The sequence below is a fragment of the Vanellus vanellus genome, assembly GCF_965231255.1.
Source record: "Vanellus vanellus genome assembly, chromosome: 11".
Lineage (NCBI taxonomy): Eukaryota > Metazoa > Chordata > Aves > Charadriiformes > Charadriidae > Vanellus > Vanellus vanellus.
The window spans coordinates 10,559,169-10,575,490 of record NC_138916.1 but is presented as its reverse complement, the minus strand read 5'-3'; the positions used below and the strand labels follow the sequence as shown (position 1 = coordinate 10,575,490).

General features: G+C 36.5%; 1 protein-coding gene across 1 annotated transcript in view; it reads left to right on the top strand.

Moving 5' to 3' along the window:
- UNC13C (unc-13 homolog C) overlaps window positions 1-16,322 on the top strand; it is a gene marked incomplete at its 5' end in the record, with an annotated part of 181,486 nt that overhangs the window by 67,336 nt on the left and 97,828 nt on the right. The window contains 3 exons of the mRNA XM_082488673.1: window positions 8,326-8,495; window positions 10,513-10,628; window positions 12,080-12,243. Coding sequence (XP_082344799.1) covers window positions 8,326-8,495; window positions 10,513-10,628; window positions 12,080-12,243 — 450 coding nt within the window. The remainder of the gene's footprint in view (window positions 1-8,325; window positions 8,496-10,512; window positions 10,629-12,079; window positions 12,244-16,322) is intronic.

Genomic DNA, 16,322 nt, shown 5'->3' with positions numbered 1-16,322 from the left:
AAAACTGGATATTAATTTGATAGAACGTGATGAAACCTTGTATCAGTGATGATAAAAAGGATATGTCATTCTTATAAGCAGCCCTGAATTTATGAAGCAGCAGCAGAACAGCTCAGGATTCTGCAGACTGCCCAGTCAAGATTCAGAATCTCTAGTTAGTCACCATGTGCAATAGACTATTTCAAAATAACCACTCACCACAATGTAAAATAATTGTCTTCAGACTATAACATTCTTTAATTTCTTCTTACATTCCTTTCCTCCCATAAGGAAGACATTAGTTGTCACTATTCCTATCCACATAAACCACGGAAACAATTTCTGTTAGGGTTCAGGCATTTGAAGTAGAGCTGTTTTCTTCAAGAAGGTGCAGTGTCATAACACAAGAGGTTACCTTCTTACCATGAGCGCAACAGCTATTTTCTCTTCCCTGTTCTTTGTTTAAAATCTGCTACCTTATTGTTGAGGAGGTTATCATTTCACTAGGGAGTTTGAAAGGTATGACTCAAGATGCTGCTTCTATTTGTCTGGAAAAGGTACTAGGTAATCCAGCTATATTAAACAATGTATGCCCGTTCCTTTCACAGATTCAAAGGCCAGTACTAGAAATGAATAGTTAATTCAGAGAAAGCATACACACAGAAACTTTTTACAGGCTCCCTCTATACAGATCGTGTTTTCTTTTCAAGTTGTTTGTATTACTTCAGGAACAGTTGAAGTGTCATACCTCATTGAATGGCTGTGAGTAGTCAAAGGTAGGAGATTACTTACTTCCTTGCATTTAATTGTATGAGTTGCATAGTGTCAAAAGTTGGATGAGCAATTCAGGAAATTTGGTGTGAATTTTTAAATGCATTTTCTCAAAGATCTGAGCAGTGCTGCCATAAAATCCCTGGAAACTTGAATTTATTTTTTTTTTTTCCACCCAGCACTAGCTATTACTATCATCTGCTGCTCTTGCAATAATGTTAATACCCCCCCCCCAAACCTTACCACAGCATAAATCTCCTGAGTACGTTTGCAATCATTTTTATAGCACTTGTACTTTATTTTATAAAGTTATCTTCCTGACTTATTTAATGCATTGGATTTCAATGGAAAGTATATGAGAATTTCTAAAGTGTATCAAATAAACTATAAATGTTTAACCACAAGATTAAATCCAAGGTAGATCAATATAACTATTTCATTGACTCAGGAAGTTTAAATTAAATTAGGCTCTGCTAGTGATATTTGATGGTCCTATTTAAAATCAAATGCTAGCCATCATTATAACTCCTAAATTATAAATTGCAGAAATAAAACCTATTTCAAAGTCTTACAGTCATTATAGTTACTCATAATACCAAAACATTCATTTAAATCTCCCCATCTGTTCCAAAACAAGGACTTGGAAAAAACATTGGCTCCCCACCGTGCATTTGCTCTGTCATAGCAGATAGAGTGAGGGCAGTGTTCTGGTTTGCAGAATCACATATAACCCCAATATGATTGTATGGTGAGTGAATGTTTCTAACAAAATATAATGTAACCCTCCGCTAAATGACCACAGGATACTGCCATAGATTTTAATATCGGAACTCAAAACACAACTAAAGTACAGCTAACGTACAGCTGCAAGCATCTTAGTAAAAAAAAAAAGAAAAAAAAAAAAACCCCAAAACCAAGACTATCGGAGGAAGAATACATCTTTCCTTGAAATGTGTATTTTCTTGTACACAATATAGTGAAGTAAATAGACCAGCAGATGCTTCTTTAATGAGTGTAATATAGGTGGTAAGAGCTTTGAACCTTTCTATTGGCATTATTAGAAAGGTGATAGCAGAGCAGGTTTTATTTTTTCAGTAGAACAACAGTGATAGGAGAGTTTTCTCAATGCCAGAGCAAAGGAAGAGTCTTGTCAGCTATCTGTCACCTTCCCTCTTCTGGCTGAGTGTGGCATCTGATATGGGAAAAGGAACTGCGATTTTAGTTACAAGAAGGAGGTATATTGGCTGTATAGTTTTCAGCCTTACAAACTTTTAGATCTATACAGTATGATAAAACTCTTCTCCACTCTCATTCTTTTGTTGACTATTTTCAACAGTTGATTGCTGAAATACGGAAATCTGTTTTTTTCCTGGCAGTGTTGTCTAACAAGCACACATCTCCAAATTGCCTTGTAGACTTTGCGGGTATCATGTTTCCTCTGACTGCTCATTAACGCCTCGGATACAATTGCATATTACAGAAGTCTATCATATAACTGGATGATTATTTTACATTATTTATTCTTTCTATTTTAGCTGTTTCTAGGCCACCTTATGGCTCTGATAAATAGCTTCATTGGGTATCTATTACTCCTTTCAGTGCATGAAAACATTTGATCTAATTGATTTAAATTAGATCTATTGGTTTTTTTTTTTTTTTAAATTACCACCTGGCCAATGTAATGGTCATCACTAAGCTGTTAGAATTTGTCTGATTTCTGACATTCTTGGTGATCTCCTGGTGATATTCTGAAAATATCAATGCAGACATGAAATCAAATAGAGAAGATTTACAATTGCCTACAGAAAAAAAAGCCAAACCACCAAACTTGTTTGTTCAGACAAACTAGAATGTTACTGAGAATTCTTACTGCTATATATTTTAGCAGATAATGCTGGGAATAAGGATCCTCTAGCACCAAACAGCATTGTTGTAGGTTAGAGACCATGATAGTTTAAGTCTGTGTTGGTTAGAGAAGCTGTTCAACTGCTTCATATTTTGGATATTTCAGTCTAGAGTTTCTGGTGAAGTGAGAATTTCTGGCAGCTATTTTGGGCATCCAGCTGTGGATGTTCTTTCCTTAGAATTACCTTGAAGAGCAGCACTTGCAGAGTTTATTTATACTGCAAAGAAGTGATTTGTGGATTCGTTTAAAGCAATGCTTACTATAAGCAGCCACATACAGGAAATAAATACAAGAGGACCTTACCAAAGTCTTTTCCTACTGTCATTTTATACATTCTTGATCAACTGAACTGACTTGTAAAAAGTATAATCTTCACCGTACCTGAACTCTCTACTCTGAGAGACATCCTACTAATCAAAATAACTGTATCTCACAGCCTCAGCCCAAAACAAGACAGCAGAACACCTCTAAGGACCAGTTCAAATGATAAATTGTTTGTTTGGCAATAATGTACAACATGTTTAGTCTGAATCTTTTTTTCAAACTGCTGTCAGTTCAGGTTAATTTTATACAACTCGTTTTATTATGACAGAGTAAACTAATGCAAGAAAAGGCATTCTACTATATCAGAAAGCATGGCTCATGACCACACTGGTAAAGAATCGGGACTGTCCAGACTAGAGAGAGACAAGTAGTGGTGGTAAGGATGTCTTTAAACACATCCTTTCTCCTGCAAAGAGGAAAGGAATAATCTATTTTCCATGCTTACTGTAATAGTAAAACAAGAATAGGCACAAAGTCCATTTAGAGAGGCTTAAATCAGACTGAAGAAAAAGATTGCAAACAGCAGGGCTAATGAAGTACTGGAACAGATAGATTTCCTGAGAGACTACGGAGCTATCTCTGAACGCTTAAAAACAGAGTGGACAGATTTCTCATAGCAAGGCCATGAAAGCATCTGGTTCTGGCTCACAGTAACCTCAATAATAATAAACATGAGGATTATAATAGCAATAAATGGCTTCCTGAACTTCATGTTATTACTACCTTCCATGACCATGTGGTTTCTTCATACTTTTAGGACAAAATCTCGGTTATCTTCCATTCCCCATCTAGACCATATGGCATCCGAGATATTTTACTATAAGGGAATAAAATTGAGTAAGAATTTAGCAAGATTCAACTCTTGGATTGCTTTATGTACATTACCTGCTATACAAAATATATTCCTTATGCTTGTTTGTAAGGGGGTTTACAAAAAACAATGATCTGTCATTTGCTGTGTTTTTTTTTAATCTGTGCTACATTTTGAACTACTTTTTCCACATACATATTTCATGTAGCCAAGTGGCACCTTGATTTTTTTCTCTCTTTTCCAGTTAAGTCAGTGTTGACTCACTGAATGAATATAGCACTTAAAAGAACAAAATATTGTTTTCCAAAATCTATTCCTTTAGTTTGTGGAAGACAGTTAAGGTATATGTAATGGTCTACAACTAAAGCAGTATCTAGCTGAAATAATATGAACAATAAGTTTATCGGTGGTTAGTATCATGAAGGGGTATGTATCATGTTTTCTTTACATGCCTTAATGAGTCTATGTCCAAAAAGAATTCAGGTACTTTTGTAACAGGCTAAACAGAAGCAAAATACAGGAAAAAAAAAAAAAAACCAAACCAAAAGTTATGTACTTCAAATACATTAGACCACAGTGATTCTTCAGGAAGTGCTCTTACGTAGGCAGGCTGGCAGTCTTCAGCTGAAGTAGCCTATTGAAAACAAACTAAAAGATCTTCAGGTTTGTCCATCAACAACCAGAGTGACTTCTCTGGAACTTTAGGAAGCCATGTTGGCTCTGGTTTTGACATTTCTGGAAAGTTATGTAGGTGAATATTGTTTGGATCTTGGAAATCCTCATCAGAGAGCAGAGAGAATGTTTGTAGAAGAAACCTATCTCATGCTTTGCCATTTTTTTTAATAACCACTGTTGGGAGTAAAAATGCATACTAGTGCTTCAGGAGGAAAAAAAAGGCTACAAACATTTTGAAAAGGAGGACTGGGAACTAGAAGACAGAAGTAAGGAAGATACTTGTAGAGTGATTTAATCTGTGAATCATTATCCCAGCTGTAAAATTGCAGTAAGAGTAGTATAATGTTTCCCTTTTTTACATTTCTTTGTTCTCTCACTTGTGAGGATATATTTTTAAAAGAACCTGGTCATTATTTGTGGCATTGAAAAGTTTCCTATTGGAGTACAAGTTCTCCAAAGCTTTTTTTACTACTAGCTGTCTGCTCTTGAACTAGTTTGCTGAGTCCTCAGGGAATACAAGACCAGTACTAAACAGATTTGCCTGTGACAGGAAAGATTTTTCTCCACCTCTTTGGAGCTCTGATTAAAAGTAGTGTGTTTGATTTTTAGACTACTCATTTGTAAAATGATTGGTTAAGAGTTGATTTAGAAAAAAAATGGTAAGCTACAAAATGTGCAAAACTGGAAGTGAGCAGGCAAAGGTGTTGCAAAGGCTTGTCAGTCAAGTTAATTTTCCTACATCTCAGACATAGCCTAATTTGTCTGCTGATTGCTTACAGAATGTCATTAAGATAGTGTATTTCATTGGAAAAATCATTTTCTTTAAGTTATAGAAATAATGCTTCTTTGGGGGGAAAAAATTCTCTCCACCTAGGCTGACGGTTCAGAGTATGCAAATTTCTTAGTGGAGGTAAAAGTTTTTACTGAAGACTACAAGGAAAGAATGCTGTTATGATGAACGTATTTCATTTTGACAGAGTGGGAAATCGGCAATCTCTTCAATCTAGCATCTCTGAATATACTGCAGCTTTTCCAGCTTTCAGAAGCATCAGTGTCTTCATTCTCTGTCTGCCAAAGAACAATTCGCTTTTCCCCTTCCTGTATCACACCTTAGTGAACACTTTTACTGAGCAGATAAAGCGGAGTGGCTAGAAGAGGAACACTGAAAATAGCATATGTTGTCTTTGCCCTGGGCTGATTTTCCTGGACAGAGTAAACAGAAGTAGGAATCCCATTGACTGCTTTTTGCAAAGCCACAGAGCTTCTGCACAGATATTACCAGTGACTAAAGTAGAATGTATCTCATGATGCAGTGCTGTTTCCAGGAGGCTGGGCAGGTAAGTAGAATCATGAAGAGACAGCTCTGTAACTTCAATAGTAAATCTCCCTGCAGTCTCACTGGCACAGGACAGGACAGTAGAAATATGTGTTCATCCACCCTTCCTTTCTTACATCACAAATCTATGTCAGTTTTGGGGTGTTGCACAGGAACATCACAAACACTTAGTGGAGCTAAAGGTTTAGACAAGAAGATGAACGGGTTAGTAAACCCACTAGTTATGATAGGTCTCACCGTGTTTCACTGACCTAAGATTAAAGGACGGAAGGATGTGGGAGAGACAAATGAGGATATCGGGGGGGGAAAATGCAGTCATCCTGACCATCTGAATAAATATTCCTTAATCAGCTAAGCGCACATCAGAAAGAAATTGTTGTTGTCTCAGGAGAATAAAAATATAGTATTTGTACTGAAGTACCATTTAATGATTTTTTTATATGCAGCATCTCCCTGAGAAGCAGGAACAAGATTTCTACTAGCCATGTTGAGGTATGGTGATGAGGGTCACGTAAATGCCTCACCAGTGATGGATCTCCCTATGCCACTGTAGAACTCCCCTGTTCAATATTTCTATTGCGTGCACAGCAAAATGCAATTCAGAACTCTAGCAATGTTAAGCAATAATTCAGGGTTGTATTTTAGGAAAATCAAATGGTTTCTGCCTGGTTTCTTAAGTCAAAGATGTTTATTTGATCCATCTGTGCCTTCCTGTATTTCCTATGTTCTTGCCAATAGCTTTTGAATTTTGTGGTCAGTTGGAGAAATTTCCCAGATTACCTAATACTATGTCCATCATGTTCTATGAAAATAGGTGGTCAGACAGACACGAGACCCTAACAGTGTCCTCAGTATGAGCTTACCCCATAATAGACACCAAGGAGTCCACATGAAGGGGTAATTTATGAAACCCCAAGTTATGGGAGAAGATTCTATAGGTGATTGCAGTTTGATAGATGCCAGGGAAGCCAGTCATAAGACAAAAGGAATCTGGGCATCATCAGTTTTGCTAATCACAAAACAATGTAGTCTTTAATTACCAGAGATATCTGCAATGTTAAAATTTGGAATACAGACAGACACAAGCATTTCTGTGATACTGAATGATGTCACAGTGAGGCAGAGTAAAAGCTGTGCATGCCATTTTTAGTGACTGATTGGCCTTGACAGTAATAATACCATTTAAAGCACTTTATATTTCCAAAGCCCATTACCGCCACTAATTAATTCTTAGAACATCCCTGAGGGGTGCCAGTTGGGAGATAACTTATAGTATTACTGTTTTAATGCTGGAAAGACTGAGACAGATCACTGAGCAGTGATAGCGCTTGGAATAGAATTCAAGTAAGAACTCTTAATCTAGTGTCAAACTAAGACCTTGCTGAAGATGAAAATTTGCTGCTACACTTTAAAGCTATATTCAGAGGTAACCAAAGATTCATAATATTTAAAATACTTTTGTAGTATTACTGAATGGATATAAAAAAAGGTCAGTTAGTACAGATGCATGAGTATGACATGGCTTATAACGGATGCCAGGTCTGTATTAGCCATTAAATGTCATCAGGAAGTTTTTCACTACCGCCGACTTCTGCAGTCAACGTTAGGATGTTCCAATGAAGTCGTCAGAAGCCAACACTGACCGATAGCAAACAGTCCTCATTGTGGCTTATAGGAATAAGCAGCAGTAGAGTTTCTTTTCCATTTCTGTGCGAATATATGCAGGATGGAGCTGGGAGTAAAAAATTTTATCCACTTGGAACGCTGCAGATTGCAAGTGAACCCACCTCTCCCTCTCATACATCCAGTAGTTTCTCAAATCCACTCAACTCATGAGGGGTTAGCAAGCCACTTAAATTTGCAAGGAATTTTTTAGTATGTGGCAGTCTGTCCCTACTCCCTCTCCTTACTAAGGAATGGAGGTCTTGGAGAAAAGTAATATATCTTTCAAAGAAAGCAGCTACTTTTTTCCCTAGGTTTTTCTGATTGCCTGTCTTGTTCTGCTGTGATGTTTGTGCATACTCGTTTTTGTTTGGGTTTGTTTTTTTTTCCCCAAAACTTCCTGCCACATACTGGAAATATTCTTTAAGATTTTCTCACTTTTTGTATTATGACATTCTAGGCTACTACTTTTGTGGTCCATTGTATGTACTGCATAGCATTCCTTAATGAATAAATCTGATCTAACCGTAACTTTCCTAGGATATTTGTTAAATAACAGCATTGCAAATTAATTCATAATTTTAATGAAGAGTTAATGATATTCCTAAATACAATTCATATCTCTATATAATACAGTCAAGTTAATCTCTTTACTTTCTCTTGTATATAGTAATCGCAGTTTTGTCCCTGGCAATGTGGTATGGCCTTTTATTCCACTGAAGGTTGTTTATATTCTATCACTTTATGCAGTTGAGCAAGTGTACAGAAATCATGGACATTGAAGTAGACAGCTATATAAGCTTACAAATGTATGTAGCTTATGTACCACTCACATTTTTTATTTTATTTTTATTTTTACAGTGAATGCCATAACTCTACAGATAGAATAAAAGTGAGAGTATGGGATGAAGATGATGACATCAAATCTAGGGTAAAGCAACATTTCAAAAAAGAATCAGATGACTTCCTAGGGCAAACAATCATTGAAGTAAGAACACTGAGTGGAGAAATGGATGTATGGTATAATTTAGGTATGATTCTTACTGATTTTTTTAAAACAAATTTAGGTAGAATCTTAGGATCTATAGATTTGGGACCTCAAAATATATAGCTTTGGGACCAATATACAACTTTTAAATGTTACAGGTTTATTTGAAAATGAAAGATACTTTCTTGGTTTTTAGTCAGAGTTATGACAATTACAGAGAGCAGACTAATCACAACAATATCAAACAAAAATATATCATTTTCATGCAAAATTAAAAATATGTAGGAAAACCCAACATTTCAGGGTAGTCAGTTCACAGCATTCTGTGGGAAATACACCTACAAAGATACGTAGGTAAATCTTGCAAATATTTTTCTTGTTGTGAACGTTATTTTTATCACATATTTAAAAAAAATATTTATATACCATTCTGGGCCTAATCATCTCCATTTTTCACTGTGTTTACACCTGTATATTTTCATGAAATTTGCTTGCTTGCATTTTCTGTTCTGTGCATGTCAAATGTGTTTACATGCAGAGTCATAAACTGAAGACAGCCTGTTGAAGCTCAAGATACTCTCTGTTGTCCTTAATGACTGCACTTTCTTGTCTGGACACATCTTGAGAAGTATAATTCTTTAAACCAGAAATAAATCAATGAATGTGTGTCTCAGAATATATTTCCTTTATCTAAATCTAAGCATACAACAGTTATTTAATTCTAAAAATCTCTTTGGGTGCATTAAATGTTCTGGAGTAGCCTTTTAAAACTTGATCTCTTATATTTGATAATAAAAATGAGATTCTAACACTTTTATCTTGGTTGCCTTCTCTGTGAAAACTTCAGGTGAATTATGTGACATAATTTTCTGAAATTGTAGAGCATTTGTTTGCTAATCAACAGTCCTTATTTCCCTGTCTAGTGTTTCATTTCCCAGTGACATATATAGATGTGTCAGGGAAGTATATGATTTCTTATTGACAAAGAAAAGAAAGTCTTGCTTTGTATTTCCTATTTATGAGTTTCTTTTAAGGTAAGATAATTGGTTCATGAATTATGAATTTTATTCCTTCAAAAATTTCAGTGACTTAAACTGATATAAATACTGATATAAATTTTTATGAAATGGATTTTTAAAACAAATTTTGCTGAATTGATTTGACTGGAAGCAATTTAATAATAACATTGAAAACCTATGTGCTCTGCAAAAGGAAGAATCTAGAATGAAAACATTTCAGTCAGCATCTAAAGAGAAATATTGGTAAATGGCTCGTGATAGTTCTAATATTCTAGAAAGAATGGCATATTCTATTCTGATACATACACACATTGACACAACTGCAGTATGGGATATCATACAGAGGAAAATGGAGTGAAATACTCAAAACAATTGGATTTGTGGAATACCAATTATTATTAATTGTACTGTTCGTCACCACTCACAGCACAGCACATTGAAAGAATCATAAAAATTGTAATACCTATTGACTCAGTTATACTGCTAGAGTGGATTGGAAAAGTGAAAATTGGAATCAAAGATGATCACTAACTTCCACAATGAGTGACAGCAACTAAACAGACTAGTACAGATAGCGTAAACAAAGTTCTTCATATTGTTTCTTCTGTAAGATTCAGCTTAGCTCTGTAATTGAGTTCTGCTAAGAACATTTTGAGTTTCTCTCAGATGTATTAGCTCAGATTGTTGCTAAAGTCTTCATAACTAAAGGAAAATGTCAATAATTAAAATAATAATTAGTACAGATACCGGATAGAAAATGGAGATAATTTCTATTGAAAAGGGAGAAGTGTTAAATAAAGTGCTATGCAGCGTGGTTTGAGTTTGATAGGTAAAATAAGAAAGATCTTTACTTCATAGTTTCATATTCTGCTTCGTGGCCTGAACCATATGTGAGGTGTCAAAAAAAATTCGCTTGTTCTCCACAGCAGGACTTTCTGGCTTTAAAAAACATTCTTCTTAAGCTACAGTGATTTATGAAAGCTTTTCACATGACATATGTATTCTTGGTAGTTACTAATATATTATTTTTCTGCTCTTCAGAGAAGCGAACAGATAAATCAGCTGTTTCTGGTGCCATTAGATTGAAAATCAATGTTGAAATAAAAGGAGAGGAGAAGGTTGCTCCCTACCATGTGCAGTACACCTGTCTGCATGAGGTATGTTGAAAAAGTTAAAGAAAGCATACTATACAGAAATTATTATTCAGTTGTTGCACTGATAAGGAAAAAAGGCTACAGAACATTAGAACACCGAAACAAATAACTGCTGCTACACCTCAGAATCAGTTTATTTTAGATTTCCCGCTTTCCCTGCTGATGGCATATCAGATTCAGAGTCAAAGGCAGAACAATGTAACACCAACAGATCATTCCTGCCTGTGGGAGCTAGAAAAAAGAAGAGGTGGAGTCAGCTAAGTTCCCATACTATATTTTCTTTAACATTGTGATGCTCCATTTGTGCTTGCTAACATCAAGAAGATACAACCACTTCTGTATATTACAGAAATATAGATATTAATTACAAAGGACTTCTTTCCTGCTACATTCTTTCATATTTTGGAGAGAGCGAGAAAAAGCAGGAGCAGCACAGACAATATAAAATTGGGTTCTCCTGTCATCTACATCGCATTTGTCAACATTGAAAAAAAAAAAAAAGTCATCACTTATAAACCCGGTGTCTTTCAAAACATTTGCCTTGTATTTGAATCCTCTTCCCTCAGACAGTGATCCACATTGAAGTTCTATTCTCAAAATACAAGTACTTTCTGAAAACTGATGATAATATATGGCTGAAAGTTCAGCACTAGTATATATCGGCAAAATCCCATTGTTCAATATTTGTAAAATAGAATGTTCAGGGCATTTGTGCTCATAGACTGTGAGCTGATATTGCAAATGTTTTGACCTGTGAAGTAAATGGCAAAATTCTGTAGCTTTAAGATAATTCACAAGATGGTTATGGGCTAATTAGCAAAACTGAAATTATTTCAAAGTTTCTGGAGTTTTTTGGTCCTGGAAAATAGGAAATCAAGTCTGCTGCTGAGTTTGTGGATACATACAGAGCTAGGCAATCTGAGAAACATTCTGTAACATTAACATCAAATTAAGTAGTAGCTGTGATCCTAAGGTTGCTAACTTTATTTCATGCCTTTCACTACTTGAGAGGCTTTTGCAATATTTCTGATAGGTTTCCTGTAACTTACAGTTCTTAAATAATGAATTTGAAACTTATTGGTCACAGATCCAATTAAAGTTGAAGTACTATGTAGTGAGCATTATAACATTGCGATTTCATTCACTAGCAAGGGCGTATGATAGAGAAGAAGCTTCTGCAGGATTTTATGTTGCAGTGTCTCTGTGCCGGTTAACTGACGTGACCTTATATCGAGCAGATAGATCAATGTGCTGAATCACAAACCTCCACTACCGGAGTTCCATTAAAAAAATGTGTTTTGAGTCTTGAGTTTACCAAATGATGACTAGTTAGTGCCAGTCTTCAGAAAAAAAATAAAAAAAACCCACCATATTGATGACTATTATATAGGATATACTTTCAGAATGCCACTTAAAAGCCTAAAATTCCTATTTGAAACATTTCTTACATTTAGAATCTATTCCATTACTTGACGGAAGTCAAATCTAATGGTGTTGTAAAAATCCCTGAAGTGAGAGGTGATGAAGCCTGGAAGGTGTACTTTGATGACGCTGCACAAGAAATTGTAGATGAATTTGCAATGCGCTATGGAATTGAATACATTTATCAAGCTATGACGTAAGTATTATTGTGTCTGGTTTTCTACTCTACTGTCAAGAATGTGTTTAAGGGAAGTAATGAATTCCAAGCCTTCATGCTTTTGTTCTGTTTCACTCCCATTCCTGTTTTAAAATTCTTGTTATCGTTTTTGTCCATCTGATTCTCACTGAAGTGCTTCTCATCTGCAATGGAATTAAGATATATTATAAGCATTTTATCAACTATTACCGCTAATGCATTTCTTAATCCTTATGATATTGATATGAGGCAAGAATCAGAAAGACTTCCACTGTTCCAGATGGGATTGGTATGGTATAACAGGGTTTCACAACCTCTGTACTCTGTACAAACTTCTACAGTATGTGTAAATAATTCATGCAAACCATTTAACAGCATTAGAACCTGTTACTACATTTTCCATACTAAAGTAGCTGTCTGATCATTTTAGAACACAACACTGCAGAGTTTAGAGGCCTGGGGATACAAGAGCTTCATCATGTATTCTTAGCTTGTCCACTGAAAAGTTTGCCAGTGGCAAGGACTATATTCTGCTCCTACTGCAGCCATAGGAAAGCAGAGGTCTCCAAATGAGACTACTAAAGAAGAAATACAGAAAAAAAAATCATAAAATCATAGAATCATAGAATGGTTTAGGTTGGAAAGGACCTTGAAGATCGAGTTCCAACCCCCCTGCCATTGACAGGGACACCTCCCACTAGACCAGGTTGCCCAAGGCCATGTCCAGCCTGGCCTTGAACACCTCCAGGGATGGGGCCTCAACAACCTCTCTGGGCAACCTGTGCCAGTGCCTCACCACCCTCAAAATAAAAAAATTCTTTCTGTTATCTAATCTAAATCTACCCTTTTCCAGTTTGAAGCCATTACCCCTTGTCCTATCACTCCATGCCCTAGTAAAAGTCCTTCCTCAACTCTCCTGTAGGCCCCCTTTAGGTACTGGAAGGCCGCAATAAGATCTCCCCGGAGCCTTCTCTTCTCCAGGCTGAACAGCCTCAACACTCTCAGCCTCTCCTCATAGGGGAGGTGCTCCAGCCCTCGGATCATCCGCGTGGCTCTCCTCTGGACATGCTCCAACAGGTCCATGTCCTTCTTATGCTGGGGACTCCAGAGCTGGATGCAGTACTCCAGGTGGGGTCTCGCAACAGTGGAGTAGAGGGGCAGAATCACCTCCTTTGACCTGCTGGCCACACTTCTTCTGATGCAGCCCAGGATATAGTTGGCCTTCTGGGCTGTGATCGCACATTGCTGGCTCATGTTGAGCTTCTCGTCAATCAGCACCCCCAGGTCTTTCTCCTCAGGGCTGCTCTCCAGCCATTCCCCGCCCAGCCTGTATTTGTGCTTGGGATTGCCCCGACCCAGATGTAGGACCTTGCACTTGGCCTTGTTGAACTGCATGAGGTTGGCTTGGGCCCACCTCTCCGGCCTGTCCAGGTCCCTCTGGATGGCATCCCTCCCCTCCAGCATGCCTACCTCGCCAAACAGCTTGGTATCATCGGCAAACTTGCTGAGGGTGCACTTGACCCCACTGTCCATGTCACCGACAAAGATGTTGAACAGTACAGGCCCCAGTACCGACCCCTGAGGAACACCACTCGTCACTGTTCTCCACTCGGACATCAAGCTGTTGACCGCAATTCTTTGAGTGCGATGGTCCAGCCAGTTCTTTATCCACCAAGGGGTCCATTTGTCGAGTCCATGTCTCTTCAATTTAGACACCAGGATATCGTGTGGGATGGTGTCAAACACTTTCAAACGCTTTGCACAAGTCCATTTTGCAAATGTCCTGTAGAAAGCTGATATTATGGAATTTTTAGTCAGAACATGTATCTTGTTATCTTCATCTCTTTACAGTATGTCCTAAAGAAATTATCTTATAATGAAGGCGCATAAACATATGAAGTTTTCTCTTTATTGCAGGATATAATAGCACCATCCACTACTGCAATGAACATGTCTTTTGCTTTTTGTAGTTCATTGTGAATTATCTTACTGTGCATCTAATAGAAAGGTAGAGGATGTATTTGTAATATATATGTTTTTAATGCTCTTTCTCCAAGGACTTTAAACAGCATTGCACAGAAGAATTAAGCTTGACAGGTCCCCTGTGGTATATATCTATACTACAAATGGAGGAACTCATGCATTGAGTTTCATGAATATTTGGGTTTTCATGTTTAGCTTCTCTTTAGCCATTTATGTCTTTACAGCTTGATTAAGTTATGTTACTTAACTAGCATAGTATTACAGTTTTATAACTTGATTTAAATTGGCATGCCATTTTTACCAAAATGTTAATCGCTAAAATGATAGAGCTCCTCCTGCTGTATGTATCAAAAGGAATTCAAGGTTTCACATGACATGAATTTTCAAGAGCTATTAATGCCAAGGGAGGGCTGTTATTACTGTTTGGCTTAGGAAATAATGCACTGATTTAGCATTAGTGTTTCCTTTTAACTATAGCCCCAGTAGTTCATTATCTCCGTACAACATGTCTACATTTTTGATGGACTACCTCAACTGAAAAATGATTTTGAAGTTTCTTTTCCTTTATCTCTTGAATGCCAGTACTCTGAAATTTTCCAGAGAAAGTTTGAAAAAAATAACAAAAAAATAGCAATATAATTGATATGTGAGTCTTCAAAAAGCTTTGTCATTTAACAGTGTTAGACATGGACAGGTTGTATTTTCATATAACAAAAATGCTTTATTTTTATATCAGTAAATAACATAACATAACATACAGACGCTCGTGAAAAGAAAGTAAACTTAGTCTGAACATCTAACATGGAGCGGGGCAAGTACTGCAACACACTTCTCAGGAATCCTTACTCAAAAATTCTAACCAAGCCATTTTAAGTTAAATGATCTACTTTGGCTTGACCTCTTCTTGTTCTTGCTTTCTTCTTTACCTTTTCCATTAAATTTCCTTTCTATTGATGATTGCAAACCAAGTATTTCAAGGTTGGTGTAATAAGAAAGTGAATTCGATATTGGTAGTCACAGGTAATTTACACTGGAAATAAAATCTAAGATTTCATTGCCCCTATACCCATGTCCACTTACATTTTAAAATGTTGCATGTTAATAATGAGCAATCCCTATTTGAGGGGTAGGCTGTACTGTTTAAGTTAACTTAAACACATACTGTTTAAGGCCACATCCAGTTTAAGTTAGGAATAAAATCAATAATGAAAGCAATCTCAAATACTAGTTCGAGAAGAATATATGTTCATATGCATTGTTTTGCTGATTCATCTGCAGATGTGTCTCTCAGAGCATTCAGACTTTGGGGAGAAGAGTAGTGAAGACACTAGATCTGTCATGGGGAATTTTCTTTTGGACTGTTATCTCTTTTTTTTTTTTTTTTTTTTTTTTTTTAATTTGTGTTTGTTAGATCACCTTTTTCTCCTGGAACAAATTTAATGTCTGGGAGAAAACATACAGCTTCTTGATTTGGAAAATAGAATGATCAGATTCCATTTGGTAATGATGTGTTTCTGCTAAAAGAAAAGTGATTTTCTACCATACAACTGAGAGAGAATTTGAATGTAATCACTTGGCTCAAAGGAATATTGCATAAGCATTTTATGCTTGAGAATCTAGTTGTGGAATGTTTCTACTGCGTGTCTCATGATAACATTCCAAATTAAAATGTTTGCATTTGTAAATGCGGAACTAACTGTGCACTGTATCACTCAAGTGAGATTTAGGATGTTGCTACTGAGGTGCTCTTTTTGTCTGAATGTAACTTTTAAAATTCCTATTTGCAATTTTAAAATCATTTATTACGTAAAGTTTCGGTGCCACTTAAGGGTCAAGACTGCCTACCATTAGGTATGGGTAGACAGCATATGCTGGAGTAGGAACATATGCCATTCTGCATTTCTGAACACAACGTATATCTAATTAAGCCTCCCTAAACTACCACTTCCTAGAACAGTTTGGCATCCTGTTCTGCTGCAGTAATAAACAACCCCACTTCTCTATTATTTCAGGTTCGTGCTGGTGGCTTTGTCATCTATGATCCTCTTAGTAGACCCTGATGATTTGGTTTTGTCTCTCAAATTAATATTTATTTA